We start from the raw sequence: 19,411 nt of genomic DNA, 5'->3' as shown, positions 1-19,411 counted from the left end.
TCGAGATTAAAGTCGAAACGTTTCGAGATTAAAGTCGAAGCTTTACGAGAATAAAGTCGTAATATTTTTTTTAGTAAAGACCTGCGCTCGTGAAGTCGAACTGCTTCTGACATGGATCTAAACATAATAGCTTTTTACTTTTATCTGGGCTTTCAACAAAAGGAAATTCTACAGGTGCTAATCTACCAACATGGCATTACCATTTGTTTTAGGACGTTAGCCTACAAAATATACTGCGCCGGAATAGACTTTACAGGCGAAAACACTTTTTAGACTGGATGGAGGTAGCCAGCTTTATATCTGATGAAATAACGGGATCCGGCCAAATGACTGGATACAGAATGATGCACTTAAAATGTACCCAGAAATAAAACACAGTTGTGATGTATGCTTGAACAAACAGGAAATTACAGTGCACCAGTAACCAACAGTTATCAAAATAAACTAGTAGTGCACTAGTAGAGGCAATACATGCAAAATACTTAACATACATGCCCAATTTCAGATTTAACATTTCATAACAATTATTTTTTAACAGTTTATGGACAGTAAGCATATGCAAATCTCACAGTGACTGCAGGAAGCATTTAAAAAAGCTTCCAAGAAATCTTGATGTACCTTTTTGAAATGTTGTTTAACTCTGTTACTACTTAAACATTCTACAACATTCAATACGAATATGAATCATTATGTGAACATGTAAACAACATGTACAGTGTTAACGTGCAAAGTCTCAACAGCACAAGAGTTTTATGCAGTAGGCTAGCCTACATGCTCTACACTGCTCAACTGGAGTATGAACCTATTTTATTCTCGTAATGTTTCGACTTTAATCTCGAAACATTTCGACTTTATTCTCTAAACATTTCGACTTCATTCTCTAAACATTTCGACTTTAATCTCTAAACATTTCGACTTTAATCTCTAAACATTTCGACTTTATTCTCGAAACATTTCGACTTTAATCTCGAAACATTTCGACTTTATTCTCGAAACATTTCGACTTTAATCTCGAAACATTTCGACTTTATTCTCGAAACATTTCGACTTTATTCTCGAAACATTTCGACTTTATTCTCGAAACATTTCGACTTTAATCTCGAAACATTTCGACTTTATTCTCGAAATATTTCGACTTTATTCTCGAAACATTTCGACTTTATTCTCGAAACATTTCGACTTTATTCTCGAAACATTTCGACTTTAATCTCGAAACATTTCGACTTTAATCTCGAAACATTTCGACTTTATTCTCGAAATATTTCGACTTTATTCTCGAAACATTTCGAATTTATTCTCGAAACATTTCGACTTTATTCTCGAAACATTTCGACTTTAATCTCGAAACATTTCGACTTTAATCTCGAAACATTTCGACTTTAATCTCGAAACATTTCGATTTTATTCTCGAAACATTTCGACTTCATTCTCTAAACATTTCGACTTTAATCTCTAAACATTTCGACTTTAATCTCTAAACATTTCGACTTTATTCTCTAAACATTTCGACTTTAATCTCGAAACATTTCGACTTTAATCTCTAAACATTTCGACTTTAATCTCTAAACATTTCGACTTTATTCTCGAAACATTTCGACTTTATTCTCTAAACATTTCGACTTTATTCTCGAAACATTTCGACTTTAATCTCGAAACATTTCGACTTTATTCTCGAAACATTTCGACTTTATTCTCGAAACATTTCGACTTTATTCTCTAAACATTTCGACTTTATTCTCGAAACATTTCGACTTTATTCTCGAAACATTTCGACTTTAATCTCGAAACATTTCGACTTTAATCTCGAAACATTTCGACTTTAATCTCGAAACATTTCGACTTTAATCTCGAAATGATAGCTTTTTTTTTTTTTTTACAGATTTTTTTTTTTTTTTTATGTTGTGGTTCAGGGCTTCCGTAAAAAGGTCACTTTTGATTAATTTTGAAATAATGATTTATTTTATGCTTGGGGGATTAGCTCTGAAGAATTTATTGATTTGTGCTTTTGTGCTTTTCTCAGAGAGATAATGAAAAAGTGGGACACGATGAAATTCAGCAACAACAAAGGGAGGAAGAGGCCTAATCTAAGGCGAGAGGCAGAAAAGCCAGAGGAGAGGTGGCTATCGCGGTGAAGGGCCATGCAATTTAATAAGTTTGAACAAAGAGCTAGCGTGATCTTTAATTACACCCCACGACAGGAGATGCAAGCCTCTTGATATTACCTCGCCAACCTTGATCCATATCAATGTCTGATGGACCAAATGGAACGTTTAGAAAATGAGCTTTGAATGTGGGAGATAGCCAAGGTTCCTTGGAAAAAGGTAGGAACGGAGAGGTAGGAAGCTAGGACATTTCGAGATGAAAATTGATGGAGACAAGAGAGGGAATTTATAGTTAGAAGACAGGAAGCAGGCGGCAAGGTGATTATGCCCATCTCGTCTGTCTGATTTAGAGCCCTCTAACCATATAATACAACAGAGAGAATTCATCAGTGCACAGATATAAGGCAGGAGCCAATTTATACTTTAAGTTTCACTGATTTCCTCGAACGGATCTGCAGGAAAATGTGGCTTATTCTGTGAATACACTCTAACTTCTATATGGCCCTCATATAGCATTACGTACATCTTCTTTCTTTGAGAGTAAAAGGAAGTGATGACACGTAGACAAATACACAATGCCGTTACCATGGCTACAAGTCAAATTTTTGTCAGCAGCCCTGGTCCAGTTGGCTAATCTGTGTAGGAGAACATGACAAAGGTGTAATTGCTCTTACCTTTTACACTTGCATTACCTCTTCAGAGAGTCTATTTATGTAGCCATTTATACTATTTTTCTGTGATTAAAAAATAATTACTTTAATGTGTGCGCTTGTGTATGTGTTTTTGAATGCAGTGCTGTCAACACATCAATGTCTAAATACCTATTATTCATCAACTTTTTATATATTCCTCAATGGAATAGGTATTTGAAGGTTTTTTTTTTTTTTTTTTTTGTAAAGGTGTCTAGTTGTTATACTTGTACTCCAGTGATTATTTCTCAGTGCGACGTTATTTTAGAAGGTTAATTTTTGCATTGACACATTTGAGTTAAAATCTTTGTTTTTTGTGCCCCGATCCGATCCATTGAATGTTGAGTAATATTTTTTGAGTTATATTGAATATCCGCCCATACCAAGTAACGATCCGATACTTGTATTTTCCTAGTGCTTGGTGCAAACTTTGAGTAGCTACATTAAAGCTATTAAAATCAACCCAAGTATATAGGGCTGTGCAGAGAGTTTCTCAGGGGCTCAAATGTAAAAAAGAGGCATCACTACTACAATATCCAATATAACAATTACTACGGTAATTATATTTATAGGCCTATAAAAAAGTGTGGTCACAATTATAAATATGGGACAACTGTTATAAACTTCTTGTATTTTATGTATGAACAATAAGCAGTAAAAAAGTGGAGATAAGGTTATGGCAACACCATCTCAGACGGCAGATAAAAATAAACAGCAAACAAATGACAGAATTTTCATATTTGGGTGAACTATTACTTTCAATTCAAAGTAGTCTAAAAGGTATACTATACTCATCGGTGCAGGTTAAGCTTTGACACCACTTAAAAAATAAACATAAGTTTTCTCTTTTAGCGGGTTGCTCTGTATTTATTTTTTTACAGGACAGAAAAGCCAACTCCTCATCATCATGATTTAGCCTGCATGGCTGACCTCTGAACATCACTCCCACACTTCCTCTGTCATCCCAGCTTTCCTGCCTCACATTGCTCGGATCCCTGTGCATCCCATCAGGAAGTTAATCAGGGATGTTTAAGATGAATAAGGAACCCAGAATCAGTCTATAGTATTCTGAACTGGTCACGGTTAGGAAAGATATCTTTTAAGCCCTGAAGATGAAAGCCTTTTTCTGTCCACCACAATTCTGATGCAAGAATGGCATGTTAATATGAAATGACACAATTCTGTTTCAGATGGATTTCCAGATTTATTTATAGCATTTTTATTATTATTATTATTATTATTATTATTATTATTATTATTATTATTTTATTATGTTTTTGCAGCGCTAAAAGCAAAGTGACAGCTAAGAATCAGCATTTCAGAATATTAAGCACTGGGCCTGACAAGCAGGCCTTTGTCTTCAGTAAAGATTGAAAGAAAGAGGGGGCGAGAAAACAACAGAAACCGAGTAGATGAACAAACCGTTCTTTATAGAGCATATTAAATCTAAGAAAGATATGAAGTGTGAGATAGAGCCCTCGTATCATGTGACATGCTTAAGACTGTCAACAGCCCTCTTGGCCTTGTTGGAATGGAACTTGGAGCCTAGAAGAAAGTGATCAGAGCTTGAATGTTGTGTCAAGCCTTGCACTCTTCTCACTTTTCTAAAGAGGTCTGATGGGAAGATGTGACTCATAGCCAACATTTCCACAAGAAAGAGAATAACAAACCACAACTAAAAATATAAGTGCATGTTAAAAAAAATAAGACGAGCAGGCGAGATCCTTGGTTTGTAGGTGACACAATGAATGTTTTGAAATAAAATACAGAGGCTGTTTTACATAAGAGTTGTGGTGTTAAATAGCTGAAAAGGATTGTGCGACATTCACTTTGCAAAAACATTATTGTTCAATGTTGTCTTGGACAACACTGCCATCTTGAGGTGGGTGCATGTGCTTTTATAGAGATCTTTTCTCAGTGCAGTTTGTCTCAGTCGCTTTAGTGCATTTCTTGAATCACCCTTAAGATTTGCAAACCAGTCTGTGCATTTCTCAAAAAAAATTGTAGGCCTACAAACAGCACCGCACAATGGATTACCAGCAAAAGCCTGTACCTTGTTCAAAATCCTTAGCTTATCTAGTATTTATGTCAATAAAAATATCAGTGCCATCAGAATGGCAAGTCCTTGTGTCATTGTTCACAAATAAGATAGTCAAAATAACAGCTTAGCCTACTCTGTCAGTATTTTGTATTATTTTTTTTAGATGGAAACTATCACAACGATTTTGATGACAATGACTGAGTGCACAAGACTGCACTTTATCTGTATGACATAGGCCTATATAAATTTCAACAGTACAAATTGACACATAGGCCTATACTGTATATGGGATATTGATTGCAAGAGACTGGACAGGGTTACAGTTACGCTTTTACTGTTGGTCTGTCAACAAATTACAGTGCAATGTCATTGTGATATATATAAAAAAAGACAGGACTATATATGCATACTATATATATTTACTATATAAAATGTATTTACTATATAGGCCTACTGTAAAATGCAAGTGTAATATGTTGCTGTAAGTATAAAAATGCTACTGTAATATGTAACATTATTAGAGTACAGTGCACATTGTTGAAATACATACCTGAATGCTTGAATGATTGAGGAACAGTTGTCCTCCCAACATTCGGCTGTACTTTCACCCGCCTCAGCCATTGTACCCAGCAAGCAATAGCCGTCATTTCACTGTCTAGGTTAGACCCGATACAGTCCAGCTATGAGTAACCTACTTCAAGCTAAAATAACCTTGAATTTGGTTACATGTCGTTTTTGCCAAAATAACTTGCAAATGATGATATTACATCACGTAAGCAAAGTAAACAGTGATTTCGAGGTGTTTGGTTTCATTGATTCACTCATTTCATTTCTTTGTTATCTAATTGATTACTAGTCTAATTTTTTTTTTTTTTTTTTTTATTACTAGTCTATTTTGGGGCTATGGTTTAGACATCTATTAAACTTTCACTGACAGCCCAAATTCTGCCCTGTTTTAGACGTCTGGGCTGTGTTTGGGTGGCTATTAGACGTCTTTTAAACGCAAAATTGCTTGCTGGGTAATTTCATGATTGAGAACATGGTCCAACATAGTGGTCCTTATTTCATCAGAAACATGTCAATGTCCTTTGCCTCTACTACCTCTTCTTTTGCCTCCCTACCCTTCCACCACACATCCTTACTCCTCCTCTTCATACAGGTTTACCCTGTTTGTTTCTTTGTTGTCCATTATAAGAAATTGTAACTCTGTGTTGTGCTGTCTATACTTCCCGATTGAAGATTCATGACATGGATCTCTGAGCTATTTTAGAGAACTGGTTGATCATTGGTTTATCTAATGCCTTACATTCCCCTTCATTAGTAAAATTCAAGATTCACCTGTGCTATAAATCAATTCAGGACACATTTACAAAAAAAGTCTCATAGAAATGTATAAAAAAAAAAAAGCATATACTTGACGCATAATGACAACTATTGTAGTTCAATGATTTTGCATTTCATGACTTATCAAAAACAAGACCAAAGCACGCACATCACCGGCAAAAATATGCTCAGGGTTGGGTGCTCGACAAAAGAAATAATAAAAAATAGAAAAAAGACGGCACACCAAAGCTCCAAAATATGCTCACAAAAAAGTGGACTCGCACACAGGTTACGTTTCTCGCACACAGGCTTTTTGTCAGACTGGTGGGCCGACTTTTTTCTGTTTCTCATTTAATGACTTAAGCAATAAACTAGATGTTTTGAGGGGTAAGACTATTCAACAGAGAACCAGTAGTCTATAATACATTTTGAGCAACATGACATAAGCAATTAATAATGTAGCAAACAGCAGACAACTGTACATACTCAATTGCATTAATGTACCAAAGAATTTGCAACTTGTTCAAAAGAATGAGAAATTGCTTATATGATGTGCACAAGTGATATATATATATACATATACATATATATAGTATACCATATATTAGTATCATATTTTACTAATTCACATATTTATTTAATTTTTCTAAATATTTGTATATTTATTTTGCAATAAAAGCCGTAAATTATTTCCAGCACAGTTTTACTGGAAAAAGATGGAATACAGTGCAAAACATCTTCACGTTTTTAAGTTTTATTTTTACAGAATTATGATTAAACAAATTAATAGGCTGGATAAAATATCATAATTGGCATACATGCCATACTAAAGAGTATGGATTTATTGCATCCATACATTTATTGGAATAAGCTTCTAGGCACAGCTGGACTAGATTGCAAACAGGTCACTTTTGCAAATTCAGATTAAAATTGTGAAAATTCTGTCATTTTACTCTCTCATGTCATTCCAAGTGAATGAGAGAATTTGCATTTTTTGGGGGTGAACTTTCCCTCAAAGTGATCTGGCATTGTTGTTTTATCACTTCATTTGAAGCTGTGACAGTCATTGTAGCTGTGGATTGAATGGATTACAATAGCTTTTTTGTTCACAATAACAGATTGTTACTCACTTGTTAGTGTGTGGTGTGTGCATACACCAAACTGATGTTTCATATTAAAGAGGACTTTTCTGCACAGGAAACACAATGACATGTTGAAAGGTAGGACTTACAGTTGTTTATTCACTTACAGTAAATACTGTAGTACATCAACACATCACCATTTCCACACACAATGGTATAGTTTAGGTTAACACAGTCTTTATTTTCCAGTTCTGCACTGCAGCAGAACATGAGTGTTAGTTCAGCTCTGTGCAAGGGCTTGTGGTTGAGTACAGTCAAAAACTGAATTCAAGTGCTGAACGAAATCAAGAGGTTCTAAAGTAACTTTCTGAGTGGTCCTTCCTCTTCACTTAAGTGCAATACAAGAGAAACACAATCACTAAAACAAACTCTAAACGTGGTCATGTTTAAAATAGAAAAGTCTATTCAGATTCTTTAAGTGTCTTCGAGATGAGTAGATTAGTAGAATTTAAGAAAGAGACATTTCAGTTTAGCAGAAATCATTTACAGAGTTCCTTAAAATTCCACTTGAGCATTACGGGAATTGAGGCTTTAGGTCAAATCCCGGTCGTGCCAGGATATGACCTCATCTGTTGTCTTTCTCAGTGACATCAGCTCTTGGCAGCCTCCCTGTTCGCTCTATGTGATTTCAGAGGGTCCATTTATTTCCTAAACACAGGCTGGTACAACAGTAAAAACAACATATTCTCTTTCTGTTTAATATCTTGTGTAAAAATTAATATTCTAAAATAATTTCTTATTTATATCATTATGGTTTTTCAATAAATAAAGCACCCACCATGTGATAATTTTCTGAGATATTTGCCTTGTAAATCACCATTTTGAGCCAACTGACAACGTTAGTCACTTCATCAGTTCCAGACTTCGACAACATCATCAATCTGTGACATCATTGTTGTCTGCTGGTGCTGTTAAAATGGCTTAGGGGCCGTTCACACAGAATACGTTTTTTCATTCCACTGCGCTACTTTTGACGTGTTTGACTGGTCTTTTGCAGTGTCTCTCACATGACACGGCCTGGTATTCTAAAAACGTGGGGCTCAAGTTAAAATAAATTCAACTTCAACCCTTAAGGACTGCTCGCATAGAACTCATTTTTGCATTTCACAGCACTTTTCCATTACTTTTCTATGTAGACATGCACTAGACGTTGCACTTGCATCTTTTACAGTATTTCATGCATGAGCGATGTTTTTAGAATGCTATCTCAAGTTAAAGTAATGCGTTTTTTTGTTCATCCCACAGCCCTGCGTCTCGCGTTTTAAACACAAAAACTTTTAGACTAATAGACTAATGTCTTTGTCCATTCTGCTTGTGCCTCGCGTCTTTTCCAGCATAGCTCTAAACATAGCATTTTAAAAGCACAGCATTCAAGTTAAAAGAAGTTCAACTTAAAAAAAACAGAGTCTCTAGAGTCTAGATCATGCAATTTTTCATTCCACTACCCTGCAACTTGCGTTTGCTTTTCACTTTACTGCTTTTCCATTGTTGTTCTATGTAAATATACGCTAGATGGACACATTTGACCTTTGCACTAGTCTTTCGCAGTGCCTTGTGCATGACACGGCATTTAAAAAGCAGCGCTAAATAAGTTTAACTTGAAAAAAAAGCATCCCTAGACCTTGCTTTTTTTTTTATTACATTATCTAGCGTCATATCATGGTCTGTGTGAATGGCCCCTTATTCTGCCATACGTGTTCCAGGTTGAACACATAAATGCTGGTCACCGTTTATCATGACTTTGATTTTTTACTACAGTATATCTCAAACGGCTCATACCACAGCAACAATTTGTTTTTCTGGGACTAGAAATGCAGCAACAGTCTAGTGACACGATATTCATCTCAGATGAATATGCATCACTTCAATGGGAAAGTAGATTATACTTCTACTTTCTGTCTGATGGATCTGTGTTATGGACAAGGTCTGAAACAAGGGAAGATACACAAGATGTATTTCACGGTCATTAAAAGGCCAGACAGGTTCAGACTAAGATGGAGCCTTCATTTCCTTTCTCATCAGTAGCCATTTCACATAGGTATACATATACATTCAAAAACGCACACACACACGACAAGCACCTGTATGCATACTCACACAAGGAAGCATGCATGTAGTCAGGCACATTAGAATATACATTTAACACATATTAGTTCTGATGCTCAGACTGTTCTTGTAAATAAAGTGCGGAACTTCTAATAGAAAAATCCATGTACGCACAGAACACACAAAGGCATTCATATCAGGGTATGAGTAAAGGTAAAGGCCATAGTTATAGCCCTTGTGTACAAAAGGAGCATCTTCATGACAAAAGGACATCATAGAATTGAAGGACATAAGTTATTGTTTTTCAAAAGCCTCTTTGGCTGTGGAAGTTCACCCAAAAATGAACATTCTGCCATCATTTACAATGAAAGTCAATGTAATCCAATGTTATTTTGGACCCCATTGACCTTCATTGTTTGAACAAAAAAGAGTTGGAGGATTCTAAACAATGTAATACAGGTTTGGAACAACATGAGGGTGAGTAAATGATGGATTTTAATTTTTGGGTGAACTGTCTATTGTAACATTATGCAAAAAAAAAGTGTAATTGAGCAACTTTCTAATAAGTTTGAGAATCATAAAGTACACACAGTTTTTCATTTTTGCGTCAAATTAATAATCAGCCAGGGTTGCATTGAAATCCTTCAATTTGACTATACAAGTGAGTGACATGAAGTGAAGGCCAAGTATGGTTACTTGGAATATGTCCTCTGAATTTAACCCATCAAAGTTAGTGAAGACACATTAGGAGCAGCGAGTAGTGGACACACACACACACACACACACACACACAACTCGCCGGTATTGAGAATCAAACCCACAACCTTTGGGTTACCTTCTGACTCTCTAACCATTAGGCTACGACTGCCCTTGTCCAACATTGCTTGCACACTACCACTGAGCTACAACCCCTATACTTCAATCCAGTGACATCACATCCTGCCTACTGTCTTCTTCATAGCATCTGGCATTTTAGCCCTCTTCACTGGCTAGACATTTAAAAGGCAGGGAAGTGTGCACTGGCAGTGCAAAACCAATCGATTGCAATTCGCAGGTATTTCTAAACTAACCTCAACATGGCACTGGATGGGTTAGACGCACCGTAAGGCAAGTTAGAAGTCAATTTGACACTGATTTACATTGCTCTGTTGAAATAAGTGAAGCCAAAACTGAGAATTGTTGTTTAAAATCTAAAAAGCACTGTAGAGGGGGGAATTTGATCTGATTAATTAAAGAGAAACTGGTTAAAAACCAGTAATCTTTCAGTAAGATATTCCATATGGAGTTTGTAACATTTCTGTCATGGTTTAAGACCTGTGCATTTAACTGACATCCAAATGAGGTTCATCTGAGCACCACATTTTGATAATTGCACTGGTCTAATGGCATGGGAACTTTCTTTACTCACATTTGAATGTCCCGTGTGTATTCTTGTGACAAGAGCAAAGCCAATGTTATGGGTTTGATTTACAGAGAATGCAGGGGGGGGAGTTTTTCTTTGAATGCAATATAATATGTCTGGCAAATGTGTAAATGACATGTGAGTAACAAATAATTAAGAACAGCACACTACACCAAAATGAGGTTGGATTTAGAGGCACAATGCAAGTATTATGGTTATGGTCTACATAAACTATCCAGTATGCAAACTAACCTGTCAGCAAAATGCTGACATTCCCTCACAGATCTCACGTAAACTGGGTTTATTAGGTTGGAATGGCACTCATCAAACAGATCCACTTAGGAACTGAGCACCTTCCAGCAAGCAATTCATTGTTTTAGAGCCATTCTCAATGAGTAATGCGGTTTTAAAGCATGTCAACAGTTTGGTAAACAGAAAGCAGTTGGTTAAAAATGCACTGGCAGGCCACATAATAAAACCATTAACATGGGATATGGGATAAGCTGAAAAATAATAAGAAGGTCCTTCATTGTTAGTTGCTTCAGTTGTTGTAGACCAGTGCAATCCCTCCTACATGTGCAAGCAAGGTCCCTGCCATGACATCTACTCCTGCTTCTCTTCTAGATACGCCTTCACCCGTTTGCGCACGTAGAACGCAGTGAGAGCGCTGCAACACGCTGTGAAGATAAAAAGAGCCACTGCGTCGTGAGCCAAGTCACCATGAAGACGTTCGTAGAGAGGTCTCCTCTCGCTGTAATCCATTCGCACAGCTTCGATCTGCACTAGAGTGCAGAGCACAAGGAACACGTGAAAGATCTGATGGCCCTGTCCGATGAAGTCGCAACATCCCGGGAGCCAGCGCTCAGGATGGGGGTACGAGAAGAAGTAGGCACTGATCAGAAAGAAGAGGACTTGATAGCAGTGGTAGACCACCACCTGGTCAGCGCAGCCTTGTTCAGAGCTGTAGCATTTATAGATGCGATGGAACACCGGACTGATGTCTAAACAGTAGGCCAGGCCCGAGGGCACCACCTGGAATAGCTTGTGAACGAACTTGGGCAAACTCGGGCTGGCGTACTTGCCGTAGCAGCAGCCCGTACAGGACAGCCAGGCCAGGAAGGCTGCAGCCGGCAAGAAAAAGCTTCGCACTTGAGCGTGCCATTCTTCTTCGACAACGTAATAGAAGTGGGCCAGAGCGCTACCATACTGGTAAACGGCTACGCCCACATAGTCCAAAAAATAAAAGGTGTAATGGGAGAGCTCAGACTTGGCTGAGAGTAGGTGGGCCAGCGCACTGCAGCCCAGGTAGGTGAACGCGGCTAGGAGCAAGATGAACATCGGCTGGGCGTGCGGGTCTCGCAGGAAATCCACGGTTTCAGACAGCTCCTGAAACTTGACTAAGATAATGAGGGAGGCCAGCAGGTGTGTCCACACATTTACAGACTCATTATGCCTCTGAAACAGAGTGAGGAAGTAGTAGCGCCAGTTCTGGTCAGGCGGCCGGTAGCCCGTGAATATGTGTGACTCGCGGAAAACCCACGGCACATCGCTCACCATCACAGTACAAGGCAGTTTAGGGAAGGCTGACTCCAGGAAACGTGGGATCTGGCGAAGTTGCTGTGCATTGATGAACAGCCGCCCAATCTGCTCCATCACAACCGTCGCCATAGTGAGGAAAAATTAAGCGGCCGTCTAGCGTGAAATCTGTTTGGGGAAAGTATTAAACAGTTAACTATTACCCTTGTATTCGTCGGTAAGTTCACAAGGGAAAAAATCTAAATACAATGCTTTTTTACACTCTCACCACTTTAATTTGTCTACCAACAGTTTGAATATGCATCACATATGAGTCATAAAAATGTACACTACAGCTCAGATAATGTATTCTATAACATTCTGTGGAGGAAATGATGGTCATGGAAATGATCTGGCATGCTGAGGACATTTTTTTTTTTAACAAAATTAAATATTGTTAGTAAATGACTCACAATATACAACTATCGCTCACAATAACTTTAAATGACTATCCGTTTAGGTTATTAATGTTGTAGACATTTCATAGTTTAAGATTAAAAGTCTGAGCTGGGTAAAACTGTTTTGAAAAATACGCATTTGACAAATAAATCATGAAGGCACAGTAAAAAAAAGTTTCCAACACATTTTAATGTGAATTTCAACTAAAAGAAATAAGGTGAACCCTGTTAGTTTTAATATAAAATCAACCACTAGGACATAAAAGTACCTGAAGTTGCAGAACCCTTATATTTTTAAAGGTTTGTGTTTTTAAAACGTTTTAATTGGTATGTTTTTTAAGATCGTGGCCTATACTTTTTATTGGTCAAGTTATTTCCATTCTATTTGAATGCAAACCACAATCTAAACGATCCATTCAAATTGATACTGTTAAAATGGAAATATCAGGATCATTAAAACTGTATTACCGAATAGCTTGCAAAAACTGTTTATTTCTCTTTTGGTAGCAAAAACTGGTTCATCCTGAAAATTAAGGTAACGTGATGAACACGGGGCGTTTCTTCTCACCGCTTACGTAACATCAGCTCGCTGCGTAAAGCTCCTCGTGCACATTAATTAATAAGGACGAAACTGATCAAACGAAATCATCGATCATAATGTCTGGAAAACAAAAGGGCTGGGAAAATAATGATTTTTACATTTTTAAATCTGTTAAAAGTACGTGATAGAAGGGGGAAGCTGTGGACAATTTTAGTGATGGCATCCCAAAAGGCAGACAACCCTTCCCACACCCTCAAGCTGTCTCGTAAATTCACGAAAAAGAAACGTGACACGCCGGAAGCGCAACAATGAAATGTCTTGACGAAATTTAACGTCTACTGGTGCAAGCAACAAGCCAACACGTTTTCTTCCTTACCTCATGTACTGTACATGTTTTAACAAATGATGATAATCTATCTTGAGCTATGATAATTAATTATCCCCGTTTGTACACCTTAACGGTTCAACACAAAGGCTATGTATGTTTATTTTTACTTTATCTAAAAGATAGTACATAGGGTGGATATCATTTTCACCTTTAATTTAGCCTTAAACAAATGATCGGTAAATGAACTGGTTTACCTTTTAAGAGGATAGTCCCCTCAGTCAGAGAACTGCATTTAACCGCGCCTTCATATGCGTCTTGAGGAAGCGGAATACAACAAAGAAAATTTCATAATGAAAAATTACGTAAAATTGTATTGAGCAGGAGAGGTTCCTGTCAGCTCCCCGCAGTACCGCTGTCAGATGGACAAAATCTAAAGATGTCTGATGGGCATGCAAACTGTCCAATCAGAAAGACCGAAGAGCATTGTCCCCGCCTTCGTCTGGAGTAACTCGCCAATAGGAAACACCCTTTCAGGTGGCAACACCCTGTCAAATGTTTGTGAAATGTGAAACTACCCTCTTATTAATACCGCCTACATGCCCTCTTTAATAAAAGGCGATGTGAGAGCCACTGAGGTATCACACCGACAAAAGATGTGTATATATATTATGGGATATATTTTATAAATTGCACATATCACATATATGTGCCCATATATTTGTGCTATGTGTAAAGTAGCAAATTCCCCTACATTCAGAGTTAACAGCACAGATTTGACAAAAGCCACATGTATACATATTTAAACACTACATTTGTATTGTCCTTTAATTGCAATTAATTAAATTTAAAGGTAATTGTACACTGTCTAATATTTACACATTGTGAATGTACTGTTTTCACTTCTTGTGCTAAAGTTAAACTATGTGAAGGCTTATCTCATCACCCACACAGGCACTCTGGCTGACAATGTGTCCTTGTCATACTCTGTTCACAGTGGAAACAAAGATCCACATTGTGAATTTAGTCACAGGAAGACAAAATATTTCTGTTAGTCAAGCAATAATAGCATATTTCCATTCAATTTGCAGTATTGTACCAGCATAAAGTTGTCAAAGAAGCAGAATAAAAAGAATTCAAGACTTCCTGTTGTAAATTTAATTGTATGTCATATTGATAGGCTTTTCTGTCTACAGTACTGTAGTGACTGAATAATTCAGGCTGGGTCATAACAGCATGTGGATGACTGGAGGAAATTTGGACATTTGACCTTCATAAACCTTCCTTTGACACAGACAAGCACATTATTTCATTTTTATTTGATTCAATAATAATTGATAATATTTTTTTGGATTGATTTAGAATTTAGAGTTTAGAATTTGGAAATAAGGTATAAATCATTATAGAAAAGATTGATGCACTACTTCTTTACACATAATAATGTGACAGCATGTGGACAACAAGCCATTCATCATCGCAAAGGAATATATTTTCATGCACGTAACTCTATTTTGGCAAAAAAGGATAAATCCATAATAGTTGATTATGTCAAGGTTTTTTCTTTTCTTTAATCATTTTGAGATTTTTCACAAAAACCTTTTCCAATAGGTTTGACAAACTCAAACCACTAGATGCCAGTATAGTTCAAATAGTCTCAAGTGACGTATTTTATTAGATTTTCTGGGAACACTACAATAAGGTTTCATTTGTTAACAACTTAACATTAGTTAATGTATTAACTGACCATGAACTAACATGAGCAATACATTATTTACTGTATTTGTTAATCTTTGTTAACATCTTCATTGTTTGTTCATGTTACTTCACAGTGCATTACCTAATGTTAACAAATACAACTTTTGATTTTAATAATGTATTAGTAAATGTTGAAATTAACATTAACAAAGGTTAATAAATGCTGTAGAAGTGCCGTTCATTATAAGTTTATTATAACTAATGGTAACTAATGAAACCTTATTGTAATGTGTTACAATAAGATTTTTATTGTCAGATTTTTTTATTTTTTTTACTCACACGTTTCCAAGTACTTGCATTTTTTTATTTTTTTATTAGCGCATATTACGTATGAATTACTTTGAGTGATCTAGTAAAGGAACTGCTTGTGGATCATGTTTAGTATTAACACGAAAATCTATAAATTATTATTTTGGCAAAATCTTTTTTTCTATATAGAATTACAGAAATACAGGCCATTCATGTCCATAATGTACAAATTTTAAGAAGTTATTTTACTCCACATTACACTCCGGCTGACTTCAGACCAACAAAGAGGCAGTGGCAAAACTGGTACCATAACAAACAACTGTGCAACTTTATTAAGCTCAAAGGATGGCAGTACTGACATACAAGGGAACAGGTGCACAATGCAATATACCAAGATATATTAGACCTATGCATAACACAGGCATGCATCCCTATCAGTAAAACACTGCTCATTTTAAATGCTATAGAGCTGCAACTAGACAAATCTACAGGTTAGAGGGGATGATGAAAGACACAACTGAATACACACAGTGATGAAATGTTGTGCACCAGCTTTCCCCCAAAACCCCTTAATAAAAAAGTGGCAAGTACATGGATCCAAACATGGAAAACAGGCAATTTAATGGAACAAAAAATAAATCTTTGGATACATTAAAAAACCCAACACTATACCCTAAATGAAAAGGAAAATGAGGAAACTTAGTTTTCATCCTCGCCGCCCTCTTTTGTTTCTTTGTTCTTTCGTACCTCTTCAAGCTTCTTGTCCTAAAATAAAGAAACAAATGTCCATTAAAATAATGTATTATTCAATAGAACTAAAGTTTTATGGAGTAATACACAATGCATACTGTATGTATTCATCTATACACACACACACCTTCTCTTTGAACTTCTCGTTCATAGCTGCCATGCGTGCTGTGCGGTTTTCTTTGTTGGCTTCCATTTTCTGGTTAAGCTTCTCCTCTGCCATCTTGCTGAAGTTGTTGTTCTCCTCCATTGCTTTCTGAAGGACCTCCTTCTCATGCTCTCGTTTCTCAGCCAAATGCTTCAGGACCTCTGCCTCATGGTTCTAACATGAGAAAAAAAAAAAAGGAACAGTTTTTTGGGGAACAGATTGCAGGATCAGTATGCAATTCATTGCTAAACAACCACTTACCTTGCGTCTCTCCTCTGCTGCATCCAGCTTTTTCTGGATCTCATCCAGAGATACCTCCTTCTTCTTGGGGGTAGAAAGTGGGAATTCTCCCTTGGCATCTGGAGCCGTGGGACTTAGGATGACTTCAAAAGCCTGTCCTGAGGCACGCTTGTCCAGTTCCTTGACTTGAAAGTCTGTGAACGATACAGCATTGCATTTAATAATCCACGCTCCATTTTCTTTGCAGAATGACTTCATTTAGATGATGGTTTTAGTGAAGCATATTGATTTAGAAATCACATCTTACCTCCAGAGGACGCCATTGCACTTCTAACCTCGAAGGTTTCACACACCTGCCAAATGAAAGCATACAATAATAATATCAGATATAATAACAAACGTTTTGCTACTAACATTGATGCAACGTATGCTAACACAATCTTTTCTCTTAATCATCTGTATTCTGTCACATATTGTAAACAAGTAATAACATTCATATATTGTAAACAAGCCTGAGCTATACAACAGCTTTTCTATCATCTTCAAGGTAAGCTATTCATGAAAAATCCATTGGAGTGAAATCAGTCTCTTGCTGTGATATATACAAGAAAAAAAAGAAGAAAAAAACATATATAAATAACTATAAATAGCACACTACTTTAGGGAGTGGCGTCGCCACAATAGTCATGCATAATTTACTAAGTGAATGATATTATGGGAAGGAAACAAGCAAGACAAAACTCTTGTTAAAAATGCAAATGTCGTGCCTATTAAATGGCAATATATCCTTCTTTTTGCTGGAAGCCAAGAAAAGGACGAGTCGCTGCCAGCACAATAACCACCGGATCAATCTATTCAGACGTGCTGTCATCATCATCCAATTAAACGATAATAGTTCAATTATAATCTACAAAACAGGGTGTCCACTCGGGTGAAATGTAGAGAAAACAAATCATATCTTTTTGTAATGTAATGTGATCGAACTGGTCATTGAGAGAAACAAAGGGGATATTGTGTAAGAAACGAACAAAGACAAACAGGGCAGTGATCCTCGAGCTAGTTCGTTGTGCAAATTCGTCGCATATTAAGCATTAGACAAACTTGACATCTTAAATATGACCTGACAACAAATCATCACTCGATGGATGAAAATAAACATCCAGCACTAGTGCTTATCCGATGGGATGCAGGATCTCATCTGGAGACAATAGATGGCCGAGATACACCCTGAACCCCCACTTTAACATCATGCAAAAAAAATCCATAATATTACATACTATACCATATTAAATAACAATAATGATAGCCTAATAATGTTCAAGGAACATGCTAATATTGAATGCAACCTTTACAAATAATGGTATTCTGTATGACCCGTTTCCAGGAAACAAGATCACACCCAAATCTCTCCCATTTCACACCAGACAACGTTACTGCACTGCCCACTGAAAAGAATAATCTCAGTGCTGACATGCAAAATGCATAATGATACATGTTCATTAATCGATGTTATTGATGCATGCGAAGATAAATAAAATCATTTGTCCGGATTAGTTGGCGAATGCACAAACAACGAAGACAAAAGACGTCGAGACCCTTAGATCACCTGTCACGTCTTTTTGGACTAACGTTATATGGCAGGCTTGTTAAAATTTGAGGTAAAATTTAAATAAAAAAAAACTGCTCAAGTCTATGTCAGCAACAGCAAAATAAACATTCCAAACTGAACTAATAAGAGCCAGTTGGCTCATGTTGAGCTGCACCTCGACCATTTGCACAATTCCTCCCGATTAAACGACGGTAAACACAAAATCTTAACAATGGTCGCGCGACGACGAGCAGCTGCGATGGCTATTTTTAAATGCATGGACTTTCTTTGTTACGGTAACTATCTAACCATACAGAATATTCTCGATGCCCTTGTCTATTATCTACGTCCCCTCCCCAAAGAGTGAGATCAATAATAATGGTGTTACTTACAAAAAAGGTAACCCTGTGAATGTTTACAGTTTTGATACTTTCATTGCCTGTCACGTGAGGAACGGTTGAGATACATTGCAAAAATATTAATATTTGAAAACAAAAAGCACACACCTTTAGACGAAGCGGAAATCCGACCCAGAGTTGACCGCGCGCAGATTCCTCTCTGCCTCAGCATCAACCGTTCGCGCAAAAGAGGACCAAAATGTGTTACGTCATATTTTGATGTGACCAATGACTGTCGAGTAGAGAATTTTGGGATATGTAGTAAACCCACACTATAATTTCAACTGCGTAATAAGATCGTAGTCCTAATTTACTTTTAAATGATTGGCATATATAAGACCGCAGCCTTCACATTTACACAGTGTAATGCTTATTTATGAATAGAAATTTAGTCATAAATTATAAATGGTCATAACGAAGCACTGGTAACCTAAGAAATTTAGTCATAAATTATAAATGGTCATAACGAAGCACTGGTAACCTACTATAGCTTAATTTGGAGGAATAAAATATGACAACTTGAGACTAGCAAATTTATTTTCCTTAAAAAGTAACATCAAGGCAATATGAGATGAGGCTTTATTATACCTGACCTCACCCATCTAGTCATGCAGAGATATACAGCCCAATAAATTATTAGAACAAAGCAGCAACATGTGACCTACTTTACAAATTGTTTTTAGAGCAAAGCAATCTGGCAAT

At 36.7% G+C, this 19,411-nt stretch overlaps 2 protein-coding genes across 2 annotated transcripts; both read right to left on the bottom strand.

The window, feature by feature from the left end:
- Nucleotides 1–11,348: 11,348 nt before the first annotated feature.
- On the bottom strand, nucleotides 11,349–14,029 carry paqr7b (progestin and adipoQ receptor family member VII, b; the record flags this gene model as incomplete). Its single annotated transcript, XM_084385905.1, has 2 exons — nucleotides 13,842–14,029; nucleotides 11,349–12,449 (listed from the first exon to the last, which is right to left on the bottom strand). The coding sequence occupies exon 2, from the start codon at nucleotides 12,411–12,413 to the stop codon at nucleotides 11,349–11,351; it is 1,065 nt and encodes a 354-aa protein (XP_084242031.1). The 5' UTR covers nucleotides 12,414–12,449; nucleotides 13,842–14,029.
- Nucleotides 14,030–15,892: 1,863 nt separating this feature from the next.
- On the bottom strand, nucleotides 15,893–18,932 carry stmn1b (stathmin 1b). Its single transcript, XM_084386057.1, has 5 exons — nucleotides 18,818–18,932; nucleotides 17,031–17,076; nucleotides 16,745–16,917; nucleotides 16,466–16,657; nucleotides 15,893–16,353 (listed from the first exon to the last, which is right to left on the bottom strand). The coding sequence occupies exons 2-5, from the start codon at nucleotides 17,044–17,046 to the stop codon at nucleotides 16,288–16,290; spliced, it is 447 nt and encodes a 148-aa protein (XP_084242183.1). The 5' UTR covers nucleotides 17,047–17,076; nucleotides 18,818–18,932; the 3' UTR covers nucleotides 15,893–16,287.
- Between the last annotated feature and the right edge of the window lie 479 nt (nucleotides 18,933–19,411).

Source organism: Rutilus rutilus, assembly GCF_951802725.1.
Source record: "Rutilus rutilus genome assembly, chromosome: 17".
Classification (NCBI taxonomy): domain Eukaryota; kingdom Metazoa; phylum Chordata; class Actinopteri; order Cypriniformes; family Leuciscidae; genus Rutilus; species Rutilus rutilus.
This window is presented reverse-complemented; position numbering and strand designations above follow the sequence as displayed.